The following is a 26,258-nucleotide window of genomic DNA, read 5'->3' as shown; positions in this document are numbered from 1 at the left end:
ACGCGGGAAATGTTATACGTCCAAATAAACCAATCGTAAGCAAACTGTCTATTTGTAAACATTTTGCATATTCTTGGCTTATTCTCAGGTATACCTTAATACCAATTTTTATTTATTTATTTATGATTGAAACTGTTGTACAGATGGTGAGAATTGGCGTCATATAATGTGGGGTCAATCCGATACGTCGGAAGTGAACGAGGGTTCGATACTTTCTGATGGTACAGTTTGGTTGAGAGCTGCTACTCCAGAGCATGAAGGATGGTACCGGTGCACGGCCAGGGTGCAGCATTCATATTTACATCACGCTTTCTATTTAGATGTTAGAGGTATGTAAACAAATTTATTCCAATATTTTGACTTTATACACCACCGCCACCGCTTCCAGCCGTTTTCAATAGAGATTACTAGAGGTAGACAAATCTATCCTTTTACGCTTACTTACATTTCAATAACCTATCGACAGATAGCATTGGACTATAACTATATTAGAAATAACTATGGATAGATGATGATCTTGTCATTAAAAGGTGATAGCAATATATCCGTAACTAGAGATACGTTCTTGACAACGGTTTGTTAACATTAAAGGAGCCTCTATCTATGTTTTCTTCTTCACGTTAAAGTATCTTCTCATAGTTTGGTCTGCGGACAAGGTATATCTGCTTTTTTAGACTGTTTTTTATGTGTTTCCTACATATTTCCACGGTAGATTTTAAATTTTCTTTTCATTTTAAAGTGTTGGGTACTAGATTGTTCAGAAAGTAAGTTACTTTAACATGTTGCAGAGATTTTTTTATTCTCTTTAGATATTTTGTTTTAAATAAAATGTCGGTATTTCTTAACTATATTATTATTGATCACCTCCTTTATAAAACATACTATATAGTGTAAGAACATATTATACTAGGTGTTATCATGGTAAATAAATGCTCCTGGTCTATTTAATATTATTTCTTCAATAAATTTACCAGTAAGGGGCTTCTTACGACAGGATGCCGGCTAGATAGATATATACCAAAGCAGTTATGTGTAGGCATTATTTGTGTCCAATTAATATAGTTAATTTTTGAGTTTTTTTCATGACAATAAGGGACGAGACGAGCAGGACGTTCAGCTGATGGTAATTGATTCGCCCTGCCCATTACAATGTTCACCCACTCAAGTTTTTCAAGAGTCCTGAGCGGCACTACAATCGCGCTCGTCTCCTTGAGACATAAGATGTTAAGTCTCGTTGGCCAGTTTTTTCTCTAGCTACGGCGCACTTCTAACCGAAACACAATAATGCTTACACATTACTGCTTCACGGCAGACATAGGCGCCGCTGTGGTTGCCATAATCCTGTGCAAAGGAGCCTCCTACTGGTAAGTCCAATAATCCAATTAATATGCAGTTATCTTAGTAATATGACTGGATGCTTTTGTTGAAACAGAGCCCCCAAGAGTAAGCCGTGGCAGTGTAGGTGAGAGTCTGTGGGTTGTGAGAGGATCTAGCGCGCATTTGTCATGCTCCGTGCGCGGGGAACCTGAGATACATGTGCACTGGACGCATGACTCCAGACCTCTATCTCTTCAGTAAGTATAATCAATATGATTGTACATAAATTATATTAGCAGGTTTTCATGCTCCGATTCTTCACTTATAGCGCCATTTTATTTCCGAAGCTGTGGTAAAATCACTATAAATTCTGGCTTTTAGCGTTCTAAATGAAGTTTGAGAAAATAAATGACTTGAAAGATTCTATTTGAGTTTTGTGTATTTCACTAGCGCATACAGAGTAATAAAAAACCGGTTAAATGTTAATTGTGCGGTTAATTATTTTGTGTCGATGATTTGGCAAGAAGACAACATGGGCAGGAGAGGTAAGAGAAATAAAAAATTGGGAGTAGTAGGAGACTTAAAATTAAATGGACGGCTGAAGAAAATAAATTGTATGTTATTACTCAATCATAATTGATAGATAAAATAAAATAGCCTTTATTATTACTACTAACTTAATTTTTCTTGTAAATAAAACTTAAATTAACTTAACTAGTAATTTGTCTTCCTCTAATGACTTCCACTTTATTCGGTCTCTAGCTACTCTCATACAGCCAGGTCCTGCTATCCTTTTAAAATCGTTTTCCCACCTTCTAATTTGTCTACCTTTCCTCCGTTTGCCGTCTCTTGGATACCATTCTGTTACGGTTTTTATTCATTTCTCTTTCTCTTCCCTCAGAATGTGTCCAGTCCAATAATTAATTAATTCAAATTCAAATATTTTTATTCAAAATCACTTATTGAACGTCAAAAACTACCACCCATTCAAAAGAGACTGCCTTAGACCTGAGAAGAATGGACGCAAGAAACTCAGCGGGCTTTTTTTTTATATATAAATATAAAAATATAGATTACAATTTGATATCGTACAATAAACATTTATAATGAAAGAGTTACAATGTACATTTTCTGGAATCATATTGTAGAAGCATATACATCGCTCATCAAAAGACTTACTAACTCGACCTAACCGATTAGTAGGCATAACAAGTTTATGTTTGTTCCTCGTGTTAACATTATGAATGTCACAGTTTCTAGAAAATTCCTCAATGTGTTTATGAACATACAAATACATACTAAAATAATTGATAGCTAATGCACATCAAATAATGTTATCGAGTTAATAACCTGGTATTAACTTCCCAAGCTTATTATTAAAGTGTTAATTCCGTTATGAATATTCAATTCAGTGACTGTCTTTAGTAATTTAAACGAGGGTGTCAAGCTTAGCGTGACCTAATTCCTAGGCTACCTGGCAGCTTTACTCAGTAAATTTAACAGTAATACATGTGCAATGCTTGCTCTTTGGATAAATGGCACCCGAGTACTATTCATTCGCTGAATGTTATTTTAAGCTGAAAAGATCGTGCAAAATGCAGCGAAATTTAAACCGTTACAATTTCTTAGACTTTCGCTGTTCATAGCAAAAATTTCAAGCTTAAAAAAATGTTTCTAAGTTGAGCTTATGTGCATCTATATATATATATAGGAATTGAGTAAATTAATATTTTTTTTTATGGTAAAAGGAGGACAAACGAGCGTACCGGTCACCTGGTGTTAAGTGATTACCGCCGCCCACATTCTCTTGCAACACCAGAGGAATCACAGGAGCATTGCCGGCCTTTAAGGAAGGTGTACCCGCTTTTTTATAAGGTACCCAAGTCGTATCGTCCCGAAAACACCGCACAAGGAAGCTCATTCCACAGCTTTATTATTTATAAAATAAGATCAAAAGGGATTTTTATCGCAAATACCAATACCACCTACTAAAAATTCACAAACAAGCTAACATCTAAATAAATTACTGTAAAATTAAAAAGAAAATTCTTACTTAATTTTAAAAGAAACAAACTTTGAAGTTTAAATAATAAATTACGTATAATGACACAATGACGTTATTAATTACGTACAAAGTAACGTCCTAACCCAAAGAGGACGTAAACACTACGTAATAAGAGGCGGGAGTAAAAATTTTAATTCAGTTTAGTATGAAACGTACAGTGATTTGACATAAGTTTGAAATAGTAATAATTACAGTATGGCGATTGGCGACGAAGTATAATCCGGCTAAGTTTGAAAGCGAACAGTTGCTTAAAACGTAGTGGATTTCGGCTGTCTCCGCTTTTTACAAGATTATAGCCGTCATCTGTCAATCTATCAATGACTGCACGTTTCATATAATCGAGTGAATCACTTATTTCGTAGAGAGTTTCGCTAGGCTGCCCTAATCAGTCAAGTTGAAGAAGCGGTTGTGTGTCGACGCCAGGTAGACATTGCCTATTATAGACATCTCCACTCTCTCCTACTCTCACTTTCTACAATATACGTCAAGCTTACGAAATAGTTTTAAAACATAATTTATGATTCTATATTTAACACAATAGTCTTTCTCTGTGCCAACCTTTTCATACTTTTTAAATAGCCTCAGTTTTGGAAGATGCGTTTAAAACGATGCGCGACTCGAACCCGCGACCTCTCGCGTTTCGTGCGAGCGCTCTTTCCAACTGAGCCAATCGTTCGAGTGACGTATCGTTGATAAAATCTTGTATGCTTTGTTAATCTTGTAAGTTAGGATATCATCCCCACCAGATGGATGTGTGGCGGTCCGCCACGGTGCGGTTTTCAAGGAGCTTTCTTCCACGTACTACAAAGCTGTGGAATGAGCTTCTTTGTGCGGTGTTTCCGGGACATGGGTACCTTCAAAAAAAGCGCGTACACCTTCCTTAAAGGCCGGCAACGCTCTTGTGATTCCTCTGGTGTTGCGAGAGAATGTGGGCGGCGGTGATCACTTAACACCAGGTGACCCGTACGCTCGTTTGTCCTCCTATTCCATAAAACAAATAGCAATAATACTTTACACATAAAAATCTTCTTTTACCAGTGGTTCCGGTGGTGTTGAAATGCGAGACATTGGTAATGGTGGTATAGTGTCGGAGCTAACCATAAACCACGCAGAGCCTGAGCACGCCGGCGACTATCGCTGCTCAGCTAGGAACTTGTATGGAACAGACGATGTACTCTTCAGACTGTTTGTCAAAGGTAAGTTGTACAAGCTAAAAAAAAATATTGAAGTAGGCGTTACCTTGCGGAAATCCATAATTATCCAAATGTTTTGAGATTTCTTTAGTGTTAATTCCGCCAATATTTGTCTTTATACAATTCGACAAGTGTGACATGTTGACTCGCCAATCTCTGGCACGAGACAATTTGTTTAAGTCAATATCTCCTGAGGATGCCTCGTGTAGAGGCGAAACACGTGTCGAATTGTTTAAAGACAAGTATTGGCGGAATTCACACTAAAGAAAACTCAAAACATTTGGAAAGTTAAAAAAAATATTATTTCGCGTCAATTGAAGTTATCGTAAAGCATTTAATGCAATGAAATAAATAGTTCTAAATCGCAACGAAAATCTATAATTTAAGAGGCTCATCTAAATCTTCATGAACCTTTGAATGTAGATTGGAATAGTAAGTTGTTATGTAAAAACGATGTTGATGCTATGGCATATTATTGTATAGAATATTATAAAAAAATATTATTTATTAACTATATACTGTACGTCCATAGAATTAGATCATTTATGCGACTAATAGACTGTTTACAATTAACCTCTATTTTAAGCAATGCACACACACTAACACAGTGACATACATATCGTTAGTGTAAGACGTAGCTTTTCACGCACACTAAAGTAATAAATAAAATTGGCCTGTTTTCATCGGTTGTTTAGCAGAAAGAGGCTCTATCTAGACGTAAAAATTATCTAAGGGCTAAATTAACACCAACAGGCTCAAAAAACTCATTATGGAAATATGTAAATATCGTAGCAAGTATACGTGAATTGGGAATCCAGTTAATGAAGTTGAGTTAATAATTGCTACAGCTAGAAACCATTATCTAATCTTAAAACTGTTGGAGGCGACTCCTGAAGATCCCTTGGACGACTTTCCGAACCAACAATTCCATCTCAAAAGACCTGAAGATAAAAGAAACACTATCGTCGACTGTGCAACTACGAATTCTGAAGTTCTTTGGTCACATCTGCAGAAATGAAGAATCGATTGAGGGGTTGATAATGCAGGGCCTGGTGGAGGGGAATGGAGCGAGAGGACGCTCACTCATGAACGGATCTTATCAAAGCAGTGACCCAGACACCTAAGGTGGAGTACTCCCGCAATGCTACAAACCGCCAAAATTGGAGGAGCATCACGAGAGAGGCAGTTCGACGAGGCAGGAGACGAACGGCAACTAATGTTGCATCATCTTAGCAGCCACGACCACTCTGACAAGAGTGACCGATTGAGAAGAAGAATCTTAAAACTCTCTCACTCTCTTCTTCTCAGTTCTATAACCCTCCCCTGCTATAAAAAACTTACTTTCCGTAAACCAAATATGGAATCAAAGTTTTTAGCAAGATACGACTGCTGATAATATATTAATTATATATACGAGGGGTGGCTGATATAAAATCTACTTTGTTAAAGAAAGTTTTGAAAATCGAACTGGCCACTGCAAAATCATATTCTATATTTATTCCTTTTTCAAAATTATGACGCTTATTTTTTTTCGCTTGCTTTTGTTTTTTTGGCGTGGCTTTGATTTCACCATGTCGAAAGAAAATTGTAAAATGATGAAATTTGAGCATCGAGCAGTGATTAAATTCCTAAGTAAAGAAGGAAATACGCCTACGCAGATCAGAGAGCGCATGTTAAAGGTGTTTGGTGATTCAAGTCCTTCTGAATTCGTCATAAAGTTTTGGTCGAAGCAATTTAAACATGGCCGTGAGAGCCTGGAAGACCACCCACGTAGTGAAAGGCCAATTTCTGCTGTTACCGCAGATAATGTTGAAAAGGTGAAGAACCTGATTCTTGCAGATCGGCGAATCAAGCAGTGGGAGATAACCAGAGATGTGGGCATTAGCAAGGAACGAGTTCATGAAATTATTCACGAACATTTGGGCATGTCCAAGGTGAGCGCGCGTTGGGTCCGTAGAATGTTGACCCCCTTTGACAAACAAAGGCGAGTAGAATGTTGTCAGGCATTTCTAGACCTGGTCAAAGGTAAAGAACTATCTCTCGAATTGTGACCTGTGATGAAACTTGGATTCGCCAGTGGGATCCGGAAAGCAAACAAGAGTCAATGCAATGGAAATTTAAAGGAGAAAAGCCGCCAAGGAAGTTCAAGGTTCGGCCGTCGGCTGGAAAACTAATGGCCACCGTATTTTGGGATGTCGAAGGGATTTTGATGATAGATTATTTGCCTAAAAATACAACAATGAATGCTGAATATTATGCAAACTTGCTTGACCAGCTTCGTGAACAAATCAAAGAAAAGCGGAGAGGCAAACTCAGCAAAGGTGTTCTGATTTTACAAGACAATGCACCTGTACACACAGCCTTAACGGCGAGGTCAGCCCTGAGCAAAAACGGCTTCACAGAAATTAACCATCCACCTTATAGTCCAGATCTGGCTCCCTGTGATTATTTCTTATTCAAAGATTTAGAGAAAAAATTGAGGGGTCGCAGATTTTCGACGGACGAAAAAATGAAGGAGGCTGTGACTGACCATTTTGACGAGCAAAATAAAAATTACTATTATAACGGCATGATGTCACTTGTTTGCAAATGTCATAAGTGTATTTCACTTGCAGGAGACTATATAGAAAAATAAAAAAAAAAACTAGCCATCAAAGTCTTTTCTTTCATAGTTAGGTAGATTACTTATCAGCCTCCCCTCGTATATTCAGTTCTATCAGTGCTTCTAGTTTTAGAACGACATAATCTATATACCTCTCTTGGAGTTTTCATATATAGATTCTTAACAAATAGAGTATTACGACAGAGCAGAATCAAAAAAAAGTGCGAGTCAGATTCGCCCTTGGAGGGTTCCGTAGCTTCCTGCTAATAACTGCTAGTAACATAATATAAAAGTTCTTGTAGTTCGTTGTAACTGTGATCGAAGTTTTAATAATAGTGTATTCTTTATATTTCAGTTGATTGAATGAAAGGTAAATTACGGTTTACGATTTATGACGTATTAAAAAAAACTACTTACTAGGTCTTGTTTAAACCAATTTTCGGTGGAAGTTTGCATGGTTAAACCTATCCATAGATACTCATATGGATTTGATGAAAAAAATTTTTGAATTTCAGTTCTAATTATGAGGAACCCCCAAAATTTATTGTTTTTTTTCTTTTTTTTTTTCTATATTTGTGTGGAATGTTTTGTATGGATCTTAATGCGGTTTAAAGAATACATCATCTTACCAAGTTTCAACAGTATAGCTCTTATAGTTTCGGAAAAAAGTAGCTGTGACATACGGACGGACAGACAGACAGACATGACGAATTTATAAGGGTGTCGTTTTTTGCCTTTTGGCTACGGAACCCTAAAAATGAGAAAATCTTGCGTACTAAATTAATCCGTTATATGTCTCTTCAATTCACGTGAAAATATAATATTAAATAGAATATTCTGAGCACGTATTTCGTATAATGATAAGAGAAACAAGATATTACTCGTATACCTACTTATCATTTAAATGATATTATAATACAAGCGGACACTTTTGGCTTTGCCCACGTAAATTGGGGCGTAATATCATTAAAATTACCTTTTTTAAACCAATCTTGTCATAATAAATCAATGAAAATAGATTATATCTATGTAGATATATCTGCTCAGAAACTGGTAGGCCCACCAGTTTCTGACAATTGCGTGCATTAAGGCTTCAACACACTAACCTAAGCTATAAAAGAATAGTTATTTGTTCAACAGGTGAGCAAAGTTATTTTTTGCTGCGAGTGTGAGGAAGTGAGTGTTTTAAAGGCACGAGACAAAAAAAAATTTGCTCTCGTGTGAAACATACAACTTTTCACCTCGACTAGCGAGAAAAATGTTAAAGGTTATATGGTAAGAGAAAGCTTTTGATTTTCTTAAAAAATAAAATAAAACAAACAAACAGACATTAAGACAAAATTCTAAAAACTATTAAAGTAAAACTTCTCTTACATCGCCTCAATTTTTTTCGATCATCTATCGCATATAGCATTTCAATCCTACGATTGTAGTATGAATGAAGTTGTATCATTATAGCCCCGTATAATTGATACTGCAAATGCGGCGGTAGCTACGACTCTGATTATGAATATTATATTATAATATTACTAATCTAATATATAAAATTCTCGTGTCATGGTGTTAAACATTGAACTCCTCCGAAACGGCTTGACCGATTCTCATGAAAGTTTGAGTGCATATTGGGTATGTCTGATCTATTTTTCATCCCCCTAAATGTTAAGGGTACATTTGTGTGCATTTTTTTTAAATTTGTTTGAGTATGAGTCGGCATTAAAAAATACATACAACTTCAAATTTTTACCCATCTACGATCAACAGTTACTTTTGTATCAACGTTTGCTGGGTCAGCTAGTATTATTATAATATTGCTAATATTATTATATTCTGGATCAGAAGACATTATAAATTGAATAATGATCAATTTTCATAAGCTCCTATCTAATCTCCAGTCACTGTTATATTAAAAGATATTAAAAGCAATAATGTAGAGCAAGAACGTTTAATAAAATGAACATTCCAAACTTTTAAGTCTTGTGAATGCTTTAATACAGAGTTGAATAAATTATTTATATAAAATTTTATACAATCTCGGCTTATTGCTGAAGGGTTAACTAACTACAAAAGCTTGAGACTACTATATCTTGCCTGGCTGACTCTGTCGTTGGATACGGTTTGTGCTGTTATGGCAGAACGTATAAAACATACTTAGAAAAAATGCATAACTTACAAATAAGATTACTTGAAACCATTGAGCCTAATCATGTTAAATATAAATTTACTAATATTATCAAGAACTATTTTCCTATTGTAATGTCATGTCGATACACTCTAAATTAAGGTTTGCTATATTAGCTTTAGAATTTAATAACACATATTGTATTCTTAAGAAATATGAAAGAAAAAAAAAATATGAGAAAACTAGCCTACCTTTAAAAGTTAAAGAACGAATTAAAAGAACCTATAACTATGTATTACCTAGGATATTAAATACACTACCTGATAATCTTATAGATATCTACAAAAGAAAAATTCCAACGTGAAGCTAAAAAAATACTATCTAGAAACTAATAACCAGGAATACCTTTGATGTATATTTTAATATTACCTACTTATATTTGTTATATTAAGCCTTATGGTATTTATATCTATATATATAAGAGATTTCCACGTATATACTCACTCATCACGATATCTCTGGAACCATTAGGCGTAGAGACTTGAAATTTGGTAGGAATATTCCTTTCGCCGGTTAGCTTTAGCCGGATTTTACGAAATTCCACCCGCAAGAGTTTTTTTTTTATATAAACAGATCAACGTCTGTCGTCAGCTAGTTGTAAAATAATTATAGTAATGCGAACTTATCTCTCGCACATAAACCTTAAAGCAACAGACGTTTGGGTTACACGGCTCATTGTTGATTAAATATTCTAACAATCTCTACATACATTAAATTAAATTTGATTCCGCACTTACATATTAAACGTGGTGCGTGATTTTCTTTTTTTATGAAAATAAGGGACGAGACGAGCAGGACGTTCAGCTGATGGTAATTGATATGCCCTGCTCATTACAATGCAATTGCGCTCGTCACCTTGGGACATAAGATGTTAAGTCTCATTTGCCCAGTAATTTCACTAGCTACGGCGCCCTTCAGACTGAAACACAATATTGCTTACACATTGCTGCTTCACACACAGGTTTGGTCCTACACACAGACTTCGAATATACTAGCGAATAGACGACCTGACAGTCCGAAAATGCCTGACTAAATTTGATTTATTAATGTGTTAGCTATTGGTTTAGTATACAAAATCGGTTACAATAACAACAGATTCGCTTTCCTTTTTTTATTATGCTATATCTCCGTTACAAAAGAAAGAAAATATGTTTATATTTTTAGTTGGAATGTTATATTATACGCGTTACAAAGTGGTCCCAACTTAGCATGTTTGCTGGTTCGAAAACCAGCGCTGGTCTTCCGTTGGGCAATTTGGTGACGTTGCCTTATAGATGATATAAAATAATGACTTATTTTACATTGTAAGTTAAGACTAATAAAAAAAAATTAGAGATGCACCTCTCTATAGCATGCTTTGTTTTTACCCCAGTATAATAGTCTATGGTCGTACGGAATTCCTATTTGATTTTCAAATCATAAACCCGGAGACATCTTGTAGCTAATCTAAGTACTAACAGTTCGACAGCTGTTTATGATGAGCATAGTAATGAAACAGCAGGAAGACAACACTGAACTTATTGATAAGAGACGCAAAGATATTGTTTGTCCTCAAAAAACAAAATCAAATTTTGTTTTTACATCAAAGTTTTATATATTCCTAGGACCGTATCTTTACAATAAATTAAACGCAATTATTAATATATTCATTGTAAGAAGGCTCTTCATGAAGCACTTCAAAATGTGTCAAAAAGTGTTAAAATAAACATTATCTATATTTTATTTGTATTAGTTAATAGACATTACTTTGAAGATATCGCTTACTTATATACTTAACCTGTAGATTAATTTATACCTTTTTACTTTATTAATTTTCTCTTTTTTGTGATTATTTAGTTTTAATATAAGCTCTTTACGCCTGAAATACAGGTTTACCTAGTTCAGGCACAGTGTTAACTAGCTTTTAAGTAAGAATTGTATTATTACTCTCATTTTGTAATTTTATAATCTCTTAATAAATTAATTGAACTTGAATTTAAATTGAATCTTAGCAAAGTATCTATCTCTACTCTGTGTCTTAACTGAGCAATTTTTTCCTAAGAACGACCTAGCGTTCCCGAAGAAGTACGGATATCAGAAGTATGGTCTCGTAAAGCGCGGCTTACATGGCGCGTGGCTCGCGGCGCGATGGTCTCCCACTACTCGCTGCAGTACCGCCCGCTCACACGAGACTTATCAAACGCTCCGCTCAACGCTCCGCTACCCGCCCTCGACATGTGGAACTCTGCTGAAGTTCTCAACGTTACGCTGGCTAATTCCGATTTGCTTCATGTCGCGTAAGTTAACTCAAGCTTATGAATATGATAATGTACCCGCGCTTCAATTTCGGTACCGCTAATGTATTTATGTATGTCTGTCGCATCCTCATTTGAAATTTGATAATTCTGTGTATTCGTTTTGTGAATACTAAAAACCAATACCCTCGAAAATTTCGATATGAATATTTTTAAATGTTACGATTTTTATGTTATCAAAATAAAGCAGGACGAAAAATTCAGACAAATATAATTTTTATTTAATTAAGATTTTATATATATTTTATTGATTGATTTATTTGCTCATACTCTTTCGACTGACAGTCGAATGACGAATGAAAGTATGCATGAGGACGAGAGTGATAAAAGTAAAAAAAAAATATTTCATATATGAAATTATCTGATAGTAAAATGCACTTAAAAATATATTGATAAAAAGGGGTAGATTTTTATGAAAGGAAAAGTAAAGCAAAAATAATCACAAAAGCGGAATTATTTATTATTATTACAACAAAAGCCAAAAGTTAATAATGCAGGCTAACGTCATCACATATGATCTAGTGCTCTTTCTGGATAATGTTGAAGAACAATGACGGTGAAGGTTATTAAAACACAAGAATTCTAAGCGGCAATACAATAGCACACGTCACCTTGAGACATAAGATGTTAAGTCTCATTTGCCCATTAACTTCACTAGCTACGGCGCCCTTAAGACCGAAACACAATAATGATTACACATTACTACTTCACGGCAGAAGTAGGCGCCGTTGTGGTACCCACAATCTAGCCGGCTACATTACGCTCGGACTAAAAAAATATTTGGATATTATAATTTGCTAGGAAGCTACTATTACTAGCATCTAGATTGTCCACTGATTGTGAACATAGAATCGTTCAAATTGTAATAGAACTTTGGTAACAATTACGTTTGAAACAGGTCCGAAGGTCCCAATAGGGCCGGCGCATTAGTGTCAGCTCTATCTCCAGACACTCGCTACGTGCTACGAATGGCAGCTTACAACGACGTTGGGGCCTCGCCTTATACAACACCGCTTCACTTTACAACCAGAGAAGAAGGTATAATATATCTGTTACTATTAACAACTATGACATTAATCACCGTACTCATATAGTCGTTTAAGGAATACTTAAAAAGCTACTATTTTTTTATGACAATAAGGGATAAGACGAGCAGGGCGTTCAGCTGATGGTTATTGATACTGCCCATTACATTACAGTGCCGCTCAGGATTCTTGACAAAACCAAAAACTCTGAATGGCACTATAATTGCGCTCGTCACCTTGAGACTTAAGATGTTAAGTCTCATTTTCTCAGTAATTTCACTAGCTACGGCGCCCTTCAGACCGAAACACAATATAGCTTACTCATTATTGCTTCGGTCTGAAGCTACTGCTTCACGGCAGAAAAAGGCGCCGTTGTGGTACCCATAATCTAGCCTGTGCAAAGGAGCCTCCCACTGGTCCCACGACAACTACATAATATTAAAATGTTCACTCCTATATATATAGTCACCTCTCCTCCTCACTTCTTAACCGCCGCACTCATACGCGTTCTTTATCTTAGTGCTAAGGAATATTTAGCTAAGTATACATTAATCTACTAAGGAGAGTTCTATCCCAGAGGCGTCACTTTTGGTTTCCTTAGCTAAAGAAACATTTATGTAAGCATATAGCTGAACTTTTATATGCTTATGTTCAAAACAAAAGTATTACGTCATTCAGAATTGTTAAAAAACGTTTGTGTGGTAAAGGTTACTAAAACATAAATGACTTTCTTAATGATACCACAGATTGGGAATGGAGTGACCGCCCTCAGGCTATTAAATAATAAGTTCAATTGTACAGTTTTACTTTGTAAACATATTTTTTCGATGAAAAAAAAAGCCCGCTGGTGATGTTTCATCCTATTTTGAATAAAAATATTCGAATTTCATCATCGACAGGATATCGATAAATTATTTATGATACCAGTATAGATAAATTAATTTCTTAGCACATAATCTTTAATTTATATAATAAATAATTTTGATGTCCAAGTATCTTAAAAAGCAGGAAAGTCCATAATTATCTGAAAACAACGAATAAAACGAAAACTGACTATTATTATTATTTTTTCTGTAACAACAATATATATCCGAAGTCCACTCAGTTAGTGTCATGTCAGTGTCTTCGACTGTGACTTGTGATTTTGTGTTTTGGTAATAAGTTTTTCGTGAAATTCGTTACAAAAGATAAGTTAGGCCTATGAAACTCGAGCAAATGAACGTAGGCAGCCTGTTTAAAACAGGATAGGACATAATAATGCCGATGAACAGCAGTTACTATCAAATTCCAAACATAATTTGCTAACGCACATAGAAAAGTACTTATTTACTTCTAATGAAACCTCAAAAAGCTTTTTTATCTCTTTGAGGGATTTCCTATAAGCAGCTGTGTTATTAAGAATTTCTTCTCTCATATTTTTCTGACTGAGATCAAAGTAAACAGATTTTTAAGGGTTGATGTTGCTATCTTCCGTGAAGAGCTTAGAGTTGCGTTAATATAAACAAGTTAATCTTATTTCTGGACTCTTGGGACGGTAGTAAAATTTTTGTATTAATCTAAATTAGTAGTGTAATAAATTTTAATCTAAATCTAAACTTTAGATTAAGGATTAGTCTCCGCTGAGCTACAACTCGATACCGCACTACCTAAGAACAATAGCTATTTTATTGAGGCAACTATTAGATTATTGTGTACGTGGCATCTTCATACTCAATGGCATCTTTCAAATTGTGTAACATACGCTTCGTGTTATTTTACATTGAAATTAATAAAATACAAAATACTAACTGATGAAAAATACATAGTACTGTGAAAATACATACTGTGATCCCAGTGTCTTTCTTATTTCTTGTAATTATTTTAACAAAGTTATACTACGCAACTGGGCATTATAGTTTCAATTATTGGCTAAGTTTAACAGTGGCACGTCAACGTCACACATTGTTCGAAAGTACGGCCACTTGGGCGTTGTATTAGTTGCCGCACTTTGCGACTACGCCTGCGGTATCTAGTAGCAGAGCAGCGGAGACCAATCCTTAATCTAAGATCTAAAGTTAAACTTTTATAATTGCTTATTTCATTAAGGTTCTCACAATATTCGACACAATATTCGCTACAGTTGCATGGGTTACGGTCACAACATTGCGTTGAGGAATAGTTTCACGCGGCCACCGCACTTTCAAATGTTCTATTATTGATTTATTTATTTATTAGCATCGCCAACACAATAATCACTAACTAATTACATTAAATATTATTCTAAATAAGTAGGATTACTATGATTTTGATTTTCTTGAAAGTCCATTATTTAAATTATTGTTGTTAAATGGTGGAAAGACAGAGCATGTCAACGAGTTATTTTCTATAAGAGACGACAAAGGAGAGTTCCAAATGTAGAGTGTTGAGTTCTGTAGCAACTTTCTCCCACTTTTGCCGAGAATTATCTCTGTTGTGATCATTTTTGTCTCTCATATCCCACAAACACCTGTTCTCGTACACGAGACTGATCAATTTATCATTATCCATGGTGGAAACCAAATCACTTGAAATTCACACACGCAGGTGGTGCGAAAATATCAAACTCGTTTGAACGCTCGAGTGGTTCTGACGACGTCGTGCATGTTCTGACGCGTTCGTCGTTGCCAGTATAAACACTGTCATTGGATACCAGGCGTTTGTTTCTTCTGACGAATCCGTCAGAATTCGTCAGAACAAATTTTCGTCAGAACTCGTATCCATAGTAACCCTAGCCTAAGTGTTATTGCACTGACAGGCAACGACCACATGCAATTATAACATACATATTTTTTTAATTTTAACAACATAAGAACTAATACTAAGATACAATATAATACAATACAATTATATAATAAGATACAATAAAATTAAAAATTAGTTTCTATAAAGTGAAAATTAATTAAAATGAAAATGAACAAGACCTATTTTACATACGGCAGAACTAAAGTTTTACATTAAATGAATAATTTTTGTTGAACAGATAATTATATTCTTGACTAGCAACATGTAAATTTCCGAAGTTTAAACCGAAAAGCACAGCTTATTATTAATAATGTCTATACTTTGATCAACTTTCGGAAGACTTTATATTATGCATTACTTTATATTCCCACATATTTTCTCACATGAGAAAGTAAATCTAAAGTATTACTACCAGATATTATGCGGTATTATTCAATATGTGGAAGTAAAAGATTTTGGCCCAATCATCATCATCAGCCGGAAGACATCCACTGCTGGACCACAGCCTTCCCCAAAGATTTCCACGACGATCGGTCCTGCACTGCCCTCATCCGACGTATTCCGGCCATCTTGACCAGATCGTTGGTCCATCTTATCATTATCACAGCATAAATAACGAAACGTCAATTGAAACAAAAAGTTGTGTCCTAAAAAAATAATGTACAGTGGAAAATAATAATAATAGTAGAAAGAGTAAACAAGTTATTTACAAAACAGCTAGGTAAGTCACACTCGACCTTAGCCTGTGAGTAATACGGTAGAGTTCGATTCGCCGGGAAGCAGTATTCGTGTTCTATGACACAAATATTCTGAATATGTTTGTAATATTTACTCGCAAATTTCATTTAAAATAAAAAGCATAAAATATATACCTAAAGTATTGGCAGTAAAACTTTTAGATTTATAAGGCCTTAACTTAAACACAAATTTTCAAAAACTTTGAAAGCAGTATTACTTTGCAGAGGGAAGTCTACCTTAAACTTTTCGAGTTGGTATCATTTTGTCGGTGAGAATTTTAGTAATTTGTACTTGAATAAAGTTTTACGTTCGCTCCTCGATAAATTTCAAATGTTACGAAGCTAATATGGTTAAATACTAAACATTAGTGAGAGATATTTGACTGGAATATGCATTTTTTTATGACAATAAGGTACGAGACGAGCAGGATGTTCAGCTGATGGTAATTGATACACCCTGCCCATTGCCGCTCAAATTCTTGAAAAACCCAAGAATTCGGAGCGGCACCACAACTGCGCTCGTCACCTTGAGACATAAGATGTTAAGTCTCATTTGCCCAGTAATTTCACTAGCGACGGCGCACTTCAGACCGAAACACAGTAATACTTTCACATTACTGCTTCACGGCAGAAATAGGCTGTTGTGGTACTCATAATCTAGCCGGCATCCTGTGCAAAGGTGCCTCCCACTGGTACTGATTTTTTCTTTTAGATAATTATTTGTAATATATTTTCTCTACTTTGGGTGCCAATGATGCTGCAAATATGATGAATGTAAAATCCATAGGTTGTGCAAAACTTAAATGAAAATCCAAAAACTGATATGTATATAATATTTTGTACTGTTCTTATATCTAATGAATACAGATGTTTAAAAACCAGTGACCAACATGTCCAGTTTTGCGAAGTTTTGGAGAAAAATTTAGGCTTCGAAAAAACATTTGGTCGAATCGAAACTATGTATTCATGAATCTATTGACAAATTTTTGTTCCAAGAAGTGTTAGAGCGCTTTCGCACTACATCCGATTCAAATCCGTACCCGTGAAAATACGGTCCGGTGTAGTCGTAGAACTATTTCTACGGTTACGGAAAGAAATCGGATGACGGAAGCCGGATCTAGTGCGTAAACTACCATAGAAATAGTTCTACGACTACTTCGGACCGTGTTTTCACGGGTTCGGATCGGATTCGGTTCGGACGTAGTGCGAAAGGGCTCTTATCGTCCGTGTTAATTTTTGTTTGTATCAGCAATAATATGAAAAGAAATAAATATCAATTTTTTTCATATACTTCTTGATTTTTATTTCATGTAACATTTAAAAATAAACACTATATAAAATTGCAACTTTTGTTCAACAAAGTTGACTTGGGCTATGACGATAAACGCGGGAATCTTGATTTCTAAAGGCCAAAACCAACAACCCTTTCGAAAAGATATGCCTCAGACCTGAAAACAATGGGAAAGAAACACTCGACGCCCCATTTTTAGTTTATTTTCTTATTTTTTCACTTTACTTTAAACTCTTGAAAATATTGCAATGAGCGATATTACCGATGTCATGAGTGGGGATTTTTTTAAATGAAAATTAGGGACGAGACGAGCAGCTCATTCAGCTGGTGGTAATTGATACGCCCTGCTTATTACAATGCAGTGCCGCTCAGGTTTCTTGAAAGACCCAAAAATTCTGAGCGGCTCTACAACTGCGCTCGTCACGTAGAGACATAAGATGTTAAGTCTCATTTGCCCCGTTATTTCACTAGCTACGGCGCCCTTCAGACCGAAACACAGTAATGCGTTTATCGCTTCTAGGCAGAAATAGGCACCGTTGTGGTATCCATAATTTAGCCAGCATCCTGTGCAATGGAGCCACCCACTGGTAAAAAAAAACATTTACTAGCTGACCCACCAGACGTTGTTCTGTACATAATAAATAATAATAAATAAAATACTGTTCTTTATGAATTGGTCATTAATATTTCAATTATTTCGTAAAATATGCAGCATGTTGTTAAAATGAAATTGTTTCACAGCAGAACTGTCAAACCGTGCGTCAATAAATTCTCTCATAGATAATATGTCTATAAAAAACAAGTATTGGAAATAAATCTCTCAAGTTGCACTAAACTGCACTTCATGAACTAATCCCATTTAAAATCCGTTCATTAGCTTAGGAGGTCACTGGAAATAAACATCAGGACACTGGATTTATATATATTAAGATATGCCGATGAAAATCCGGTTAAAACTGGTTCTGAAAAACCTGAGCAAAAATTGAAATTTTGGTTTCATAATGTTAATGCCCTGTTCATATATAAAATATAATATAAGTATTTAGTCGTATTACATTTCGATACAAGTGCGGAAACTATGTCACCTCTTCTCTTATGTGAGTGGAAATAAAAAATTGACAAAACCGCACGTGTATCGAACACCGTTTTTCAATACATTTGCGAAAAAAATACCGAAAGGAAATCAATTAAAAATTAGTTTAATCCTTGGACAAGTAATCTACAGTTGCAACAATGAATAACGAAAAAGTTAGGAATGTCCAGTTCAATTAAAGAAAAAAATCTAGTGCGGAATATAATAAATTTCCGCACTCTAAACACTCGTGGGTCTATTTTTCTAGCAAATGTGTTAAAAATGGTTTTATTTTTACAAAAAAAAACGAGACGCTTGTAATTTATTATATGCATTGAGTTGAATATTGATGATGGTCTACACTATTATTATTATTTTTAATATTTTCCTTAATGCTAACAGCGCCCGGTGGAGTTCCCAGAACTATAACGTTACGTCCACTTCGAGCCAGGGAGCTGGTTGTTACATGGCAGGTACGACTAACTATTCTTGGTTACGTTATTGATAGTTGCATTTCTGACCGTCACTGTAACAAGTAACCGCATAGCATATTGAACTTTCTTTAAGCTTTATCTAGGAACTAGTCCATCTAGTATTTGATAGTTTTATTTATTTATTGGTCTACCAGCGATTTTATAAGAAAACGTGTGTGTGTACTTCTTTGGCATAACGAAGCAAAAATCATTAAAGCGATTTATTCCTCTTGCTATTCTATGTTTTTAGAAAGAACATTTTTTTTAAATCTTGTAACGATGGCTTTGACAATTAATTATTAAATAATGAATACGGCTGTATGGGCTTGAACCCTTTGCCTGCCCTAATAATGGACGAAGAAACCAAAAAAAAAAATAACAAATGACGCAAACGTCAGAAAATTTTAGGAACCAACTTCCACCTGTTACTATTGTGTTACAGCGCGCGCATCTTAAAATTTCACTCTCATCATTTTTTCATAAAGCGCCTAAAGAAGTATTACTTCAAAAATATTTCTTAATCTATTTACAATTTAAATAACATACACAGGGTATGCAAAATCATTTAAAGGAAAACACTGCATGCTAATGTAGCTTATCATTACTTTATAAATGTAAAAGTGAATTAAAAACTAAAAAAGAGAAAAAAATTATACAAAAATGCGCCAAATCAATATTAAATAGTGGAATATCTAAAATTGTTGCATCATTACAGCAGTTGGGTTGAAGTTACGTTTCCGTTAGCCTCATTGAGACCAGTTGAAAGCTCTTAACACAACCGCCGCGCCTGTCTCCTACGGAACAAGTGTCTCTAAATTACATGGCACAAACTATACCTAAATCCTAAGAGATACCAACATTGAAGTAAAATGATCGCTTACTTTCGTTTTGGTTCCCTATTCCCAATACACTCTGGTTCCCTAATAAACCAAAAAATCGGTAAAAAGTTCCGTTCACTGTGATTGCAAAAAAAAAAAAATGTTTTCGAAATCAGTATATCATTGATACTTGTACAAGTACTTTGGGTACGTAACACGAAACCAAAACTCCATGGAACGACTCGTCGTTGGACGATGAGTGGAAGGCAAGCGGTCACGAGGTCGGTCACCTACGCGTTGGACAGACCTGCGACACAAACCACCATAGTCCAATGTTCCCGTAACGCTGAAGACCGTGGCAAGTGGAGGCGCATTGCGAGCATTGCTGCATTATCCACCATAGATAAGTCTTGTGTGTACCTACAGTCTCGTAATGCAACCACGACCACTCTGTCAAGAGTAAACGACTAAGGAGGATATCATTAATAGATCCTGAAGGTGTACATTTCCTTAGGTCGAACTATTTATGATTGCCACTTGGGGTGAAGAATAATACTTTTAACCTAAGTGCTGCTCTAAGTGTCTCAATTTTTCTTGGAGCGAGTTGCCTTTGATAATAAGGTAACTCTAACAATATAGTGGGGGGTGGAGCTATACCACTCTTGCCACTTTTCAGCCAAATTCTTTGATGAATACGCTCTCTTACTAACAACCAATAGAATATGCAATGGACAAACCCCTCAAGCTACAGATACTCATAGTCGAAAGCATTGACTACGGGTCAGTCCCGTCTAAACAGACATGGTATCCGTATTATAGTGAGTGTAAGTAGCTGGGTTAGCGGACAGTTTTATTTTTTGAAATTAAAAGAAAGTACGATTCATCGGCTATAACTTATTATAGTTATGGCACGGACTAGTAAAAAAAAAGGACTCCGTGTCACCTTACATAACAGTGTAGCACCAAAACAAGCCGATTAACGTGTAAATACATAGCCCCACGCACACACTTACACTACTACAGGCCGATAGGCGGCCATTATGTGAATTATCATCGTCTGTGACAGATCAGTTTGCGTCTCAATAGAATATTTTTAAAATGCCGTCGTGCGTTGTGAAAACGTTTAAAATAATAACATAAAAGTTTTTGTGGATATATGATTATTTATGGGAGAAAAAAATGTGTAACTGTTATACCCCGTAACCGCACACACACTAGCACAAAGGTGCTTCACTTGCTAATATCACGGCGCGCAGTCCTTCTTTTTTTCCTAGTCCGTTAAATGGTTGAAAGAAAAATACATGATAAATATTCTCAAATAATAAATTGAGTCAGGTTTGATTTAAATATTTTTATTGGTAAGATATTCAATAAAATAAACTTAACTGAAATATGAATAACAATACGCTTCAATTACTCGTAGCAACTCTCAGGTATCAGTGCGCCGCTTCCAAATATGATTATAATATTATGCCAACTCGTTTCTGAGGCGTGACGTCAAAATCCATAACACTACCCGCGTTATTCAAAGTACATTCGTAGAAATAAATTAATTTCCAATATAGATTATTTAATTTGCTGATGTAAAGTGTTCGAAACTAATAGACAGTGGGCCGATGTAATAAATGAGAAATTCAAAATTTTGTCATCATGTCATTGATCGTATGCCATCTTTGTCAATAACTCAAATTTACTTCTGTCTTTACTTTACTTTGTCTTAAGAAAGGTGCATAATGTGGATATATTGGGTAGACTTCATTTTTTGTTCTGATAGTGGCGTCCGCGCGCACCAACTTATTAAGCCAGGCAGCGATGACGCGTGAACTTTGTACAATTAACGAAATAGCCTCACAGACGGATCTGTTTTGTTACTTCACGAGAGTAGCATTATTTGTAATATGTAATAAAATTTAAATATAAAAATGTAATAGTGTATGTACTGTCGCATTGGAATATTCTGTAATAATAGTGTGTATTTTGATAAAATAAATAATTAAAATATTTATCAGGCTCCATCTCGAGAAACCTGGCACGGTACACTTCTGGGCTACACAATTAGATGGTGGGAAGCGACTGATGATAGTAAAGCCAGTTCGGAGAAAGGTTCCGAAGCTGGCGCCAGTGCTGACTCCACTACAACAACTATTAGAGGACTTAAACCAGCTACTCGATACGGTGTCACTGTGCGAGCGTACAACGCGGCAGGAAACGGGCCATTGTCTCCACCTCATTATAGACATACCCTGGAATCACGTGAGTTTATAGATTTTTTTTTATGAAAATAATGGACGAGACGAGCAGGACGTTCAGCTGATGATAATTTAAAACATAACAAATTGTTTAGATTTACAAGAGCGACATTTCAAGTCAATTGCCTTATATGCAAATATTTGGGTTCAGCAGGTTATCAACTGACCACAGCCTGATTTTCCCCTAGCTCCATCGTAATCGCATCGATACTACAACTAAGAGTACATTCGATAAAGTGAATTCATGTCAATAGATTGTTCTGATTTACCAGTTGTTTCGTAGGAATTCAGCGTGGGCAGATTCTTTAGTGGAGAACGCGTGCAACCCTTAACTCTTAGCTCTAAGTATATAGTCTTACAAATCTTACTGGATAATATAACACTTGAGATAACTAAATACATTTAGATGATTATATCCTCATCATCATTTCACTCGGAAGACGTCCACTGCTGGACATAGGCCTGCCCCAAAGATCGCCATTACGGTGCCTGCGCTGCCTATTCCGGCTATTCTATTCATCCAACCTATTCCGGCAATCTTGGTCAGATCGTTGGCCCATCTTGTGTCTTACCAACACTACATCTTTCGGTACGTGGTCGGCATTCTAGGACTTTACTGCCCCAACGGCCATGTGTCCGTCGAGGTATGTACCCTGCCCACTGCCACTTCAGTTTTGCAACCATAAATCGGTAATTTTGGTTCTCCTACGGATCTTATTTCTGATTCGATCTCGCAGGGAAACTCGAGCATAGTCCTCATAAGGCCTCTCTCTATAATAAAAGATTTCCACAAAGTAATGCCTAATTCAATTAAAGATTCTACATGATACAAGAGAATATAGACCGCGGCGATTCAAATTCAAATTCAAATATTCTTATAATTATTCAAAATGGGATTCAAAATCACTTGTTGACCGTCAAAAATTACCACCCATTCAAAAAAGACTGCTTCAGACCTGAGAAGAACAGGGGCAAGAAAAAATGTTTTTTTGTTTACTTGACGCGTGACTTCATGTGCTGGCTGGTTTTCCACGTCCATAGAAAAGAATAAAAAAAAATATATTCTTATTTCTAATCGAAAAATATTATTTGAATGGAAGGAATTTGTAGCAAAACTCCTAGCGGTACTAAACAATACATCAATACACACGAAAATGTTCATTCAGACGAATTTTAATCAACTGAAGTAAGGAACAAGTTTGTTTCTTGTTCTGTCGAAAATGAAAAGCAATTTTTGGATCGAATTATTCATGTGTAGTTAAAAAGGTTTAGTAGTACTCTCGTGTTTCAAAATAATTTGACACTCAAGTCAACAAATAATGCAGTAGTTTCGAAATATTGTATGAAATTATTTATTTTACTAGCTTACCCACGACTTACATGTGCGAAGGAAACGATGGCTGGTCCATGCGTCAACTCGTGAACGGGTGCTGCTTGTGGTGCCAGGTTGACCTGTTATAGTTAATAACTCATTGTATTTCATCTACATCCAACAATATGTACATCATGTACGTATCCAACATACAAGCAATGAATTCTGCTCTAAAAGTTGATACATTCAATATACGATCATTTATATTTATACAGTAAACTTATTCTAAAATAATTTATATTATTTAAACACGATTCATATATTGGATGAAGCACCTTCCAAACTTATTTGTTATGTTACATTACAGCCATTTTAAATACTCTATTTGATTGAAAAGAGTGACCATTGAGTTTCTTGTATTTTCTTCTCACGAGCTCAACTTTTTATAAAAATATTATGGTAAATTCAGTAATTTAAATGAAATATTTAGAGTGACTATTCAAAAGCGCTTAGCGCTTAGCTTTTAAGCCTTGATTATTCAAGGCTTCATATTTTATTGGACTGTGACTTCATCCACATTTGTCAGTGTGACAATATAAGTTTGTGTTCCAATACTGCCACACGCATATGTAAAAAAACATTAACTGCCTTATTCATAATAAAACGCTTTTCGAAGGTATAAAGCTTTATTTGTTAAAACGTGTTTTAAGCCTATCATACATTCGATAAAATTCCTTATTCATATTCGTTAGATAAATCCCCCATAACTAATACGTCTCTATAGCACGCAATGTTGCCATTTCGTACAAAAAAACATGATTTTAACTAATTTAATGAGGAACTGTCAATGAAAACAGACATCTTTTCAATGTCAATGGCTTGTCAGTTGTCAAAAGTCGATGTCATCATTCTACAAGACTTAACATCTTTAATCGATAATTCAACAGTCTTACAATAAAATCAGTAATGAAAACGTAATATTATCAAGATTACCACGACTTATTCATTTTCCAATAAGCATACTTCTATTTCAAATTATATCAGTATGAGTTTTGTATTGGAAACTCATATCTTTTATATATGAGCACGCCATTTCATTTCGTTTTAAATCAGCGTATTTATTTGATTTCATTCCAGCGCTCATAAGTCCGAAACCCTTCAATATATCTGCCACAAGCGTGGCGCTAGCATCGTAAATTTTCCTATCAAAATGCAAAATGGCTTAATTGTACCGTCGCTCCGATCCAGGTCAAACGATTCGGAACAAATTGATAGTACCTTTTTACGGAACGTAATTATAAATACGGGCTTTTTTCTTTTTTATGTCAATCATTGATAGATCAAGAGTTTTTCGAAGGTAGAAGATACCTAGATGATTATCACTAAAGAAATAAAGTGACAAAATGAGCATGAAATGGGAAATGATAAGCTATTGCCTATCTCGGTGCGGTGCCAGTCAGGATACTTGATCAAACCTTAAATGCGGAGTCACATTGACACAAGATGTTAAGTCTTATTAGCCCAGTAATTTCATTTGCTACGGTGCCCTTCAAATCGAAAGTCAATTCTAGTACATTATTGGTGAATATTTGGTCTCTTATCGGTGGCACAATACTAAGTAGTGTTGACTTTTACAACGGTGTCCCGGTTAAATTTTTTCCTGCCATGTAATGTGTTTTCAGTTTTCAAATTATTCATCGATACGACATCGCTTTTGTCTTATCGATCGCTCTTGTGATTTCTGATGTATGTTAATTCAACCTGCATTTCCATATAAAAACGAATAACATGAATGAACGCACGAATGACATTTTTATAATCTGGATAACATTATTGCTTACGTAGACCGTAAGTAGTATATAATGTAGGTTTGTAAGTATAATATAGGTTTAATTAAATAATGTATGTTTCTAAGTATAATGTAGTTTTGTATAATGGCCTATTTAGACAGAGAGACTTTCTCGCACGTTTCGGTTCAAGATAGCGTACGCTAATATCAGAAGAAATAATCGTCATAATATAATCGTATCAAAATGTTTATATTAACTAAAATCTCGCCAACGATTATGTAATACGAGATTCGCATATCACTTATCGCTAGGCGAGGATTGTCTACGTTTGTTTAGACAGTGAAATTACAGTAAGAAGATTCTTGCATATGAAAATCTTTACTTGTATAAATACGATCTCGTATGTAATTTTTTTAAATTTTAACGAGTATCGTGCAAATCAGTTTGAACCGTTTTGAGTGCGGGATTTGTAATTCGAGTTTAGCGATTTTTTATAGGATACTAGAATATTGTTCTTATAATTATTTCTTCTCGCTATCCATTTATGAACTCAACACCTTTTTGTCTTTTGCCGTTTACTTACTTCTTGCCTTAGAAGAGCAGAAATAATTAAACCAAATTCGCGTGCTTGGGACTATGGGAGCTAGGACATGGGAGCCACTGGATTAAAACCTTGAAATACGAGCATATCTTTGAAATTCTGTATATAACACAATAAATATTCAATTCCGATGCAATTGTCGCCAAAATCAACTAGCTAGAAGAGCAAATGTTAAAACGAAAAAAATGTTTTATATTCCTTTAATAATCGTATCTTCGAGACGAAAAAATCTCTCCGTCTAAATGGGGCTTAAGTTACGGATTTTAGTTTTTACGTTAAGCCATTACAAGCAAACAAAATAATATAAAATACTTTCACTTTTTAATATAAGTTTATATTCTACAACTCTTATTGACTCGGGAACCTTTTGACTAAAATACGAACACAATGAGGACCTGGTTCATTAAGGAGTTCCTTTTTGATTTTTTAAATAATTTAAAATGGCCGCGAGACGCAGCAAGGAAAATGCTATCTCAACTC

The 26,258-nt window shown here is 35.3% G+C and overlaps 1 protein-coding gene across 1 annotated transcript in view; it reads left to right on the top strand.

The window, feature by feature from the left end:
• The window catches only part of LOC126969523 (cell adhesion molecule Dscam2-like), a 72,051-nt gene that overhangs the window by 14,944 nt on the left and 30,849 nt on the right, over positions 1–26,258 (top strand). Inside the window, exons 8-14 of the mRNA XM_050814988.1 lie at positions 144–329; positions 1,433–1,574; positions 4,421–4,578; positions 11,398–11,632; positions 12,549–12,688; positions 18,938–19,008; positions 21,836–22,079. Coding sequence (XP_050670945.1) covers positions 144–329; positions 1,433–1,574; positions 4,421–4,578; positions 11,398–11,632; positions 12,549–12,688; positions 18,938–19,008; positions 21,836–22,079 — 1,176 coding nt within the window. The remainder of the gene's footprint in view (positions 1–143; positions 330–1,432; positions 1,575–4,420; positions 4,579–11,397; positions 11,633–12,548; positions 12,689–18,937; positions 19,009–21,835; positions 22,080–26,258) is intronic.

Source organism: Leptidea sinapis, chromosome 18, assembly GCF_905404315.1.
Source record: "Leptidea sinapis chromosome 18, ilLepSina1.1, whole genome shotgun sequence".
Classification (NCBI taxonomy): domain Eukaryota; kingdom Metazoa; phylum Arthropoda; class Insecta; order Lepidoptera; family Pieridae; genus Leptidea; species Leptidea sinapis.
This window is presented reverse-complemented; position numbering and strand designations above follow the sequence as displayed.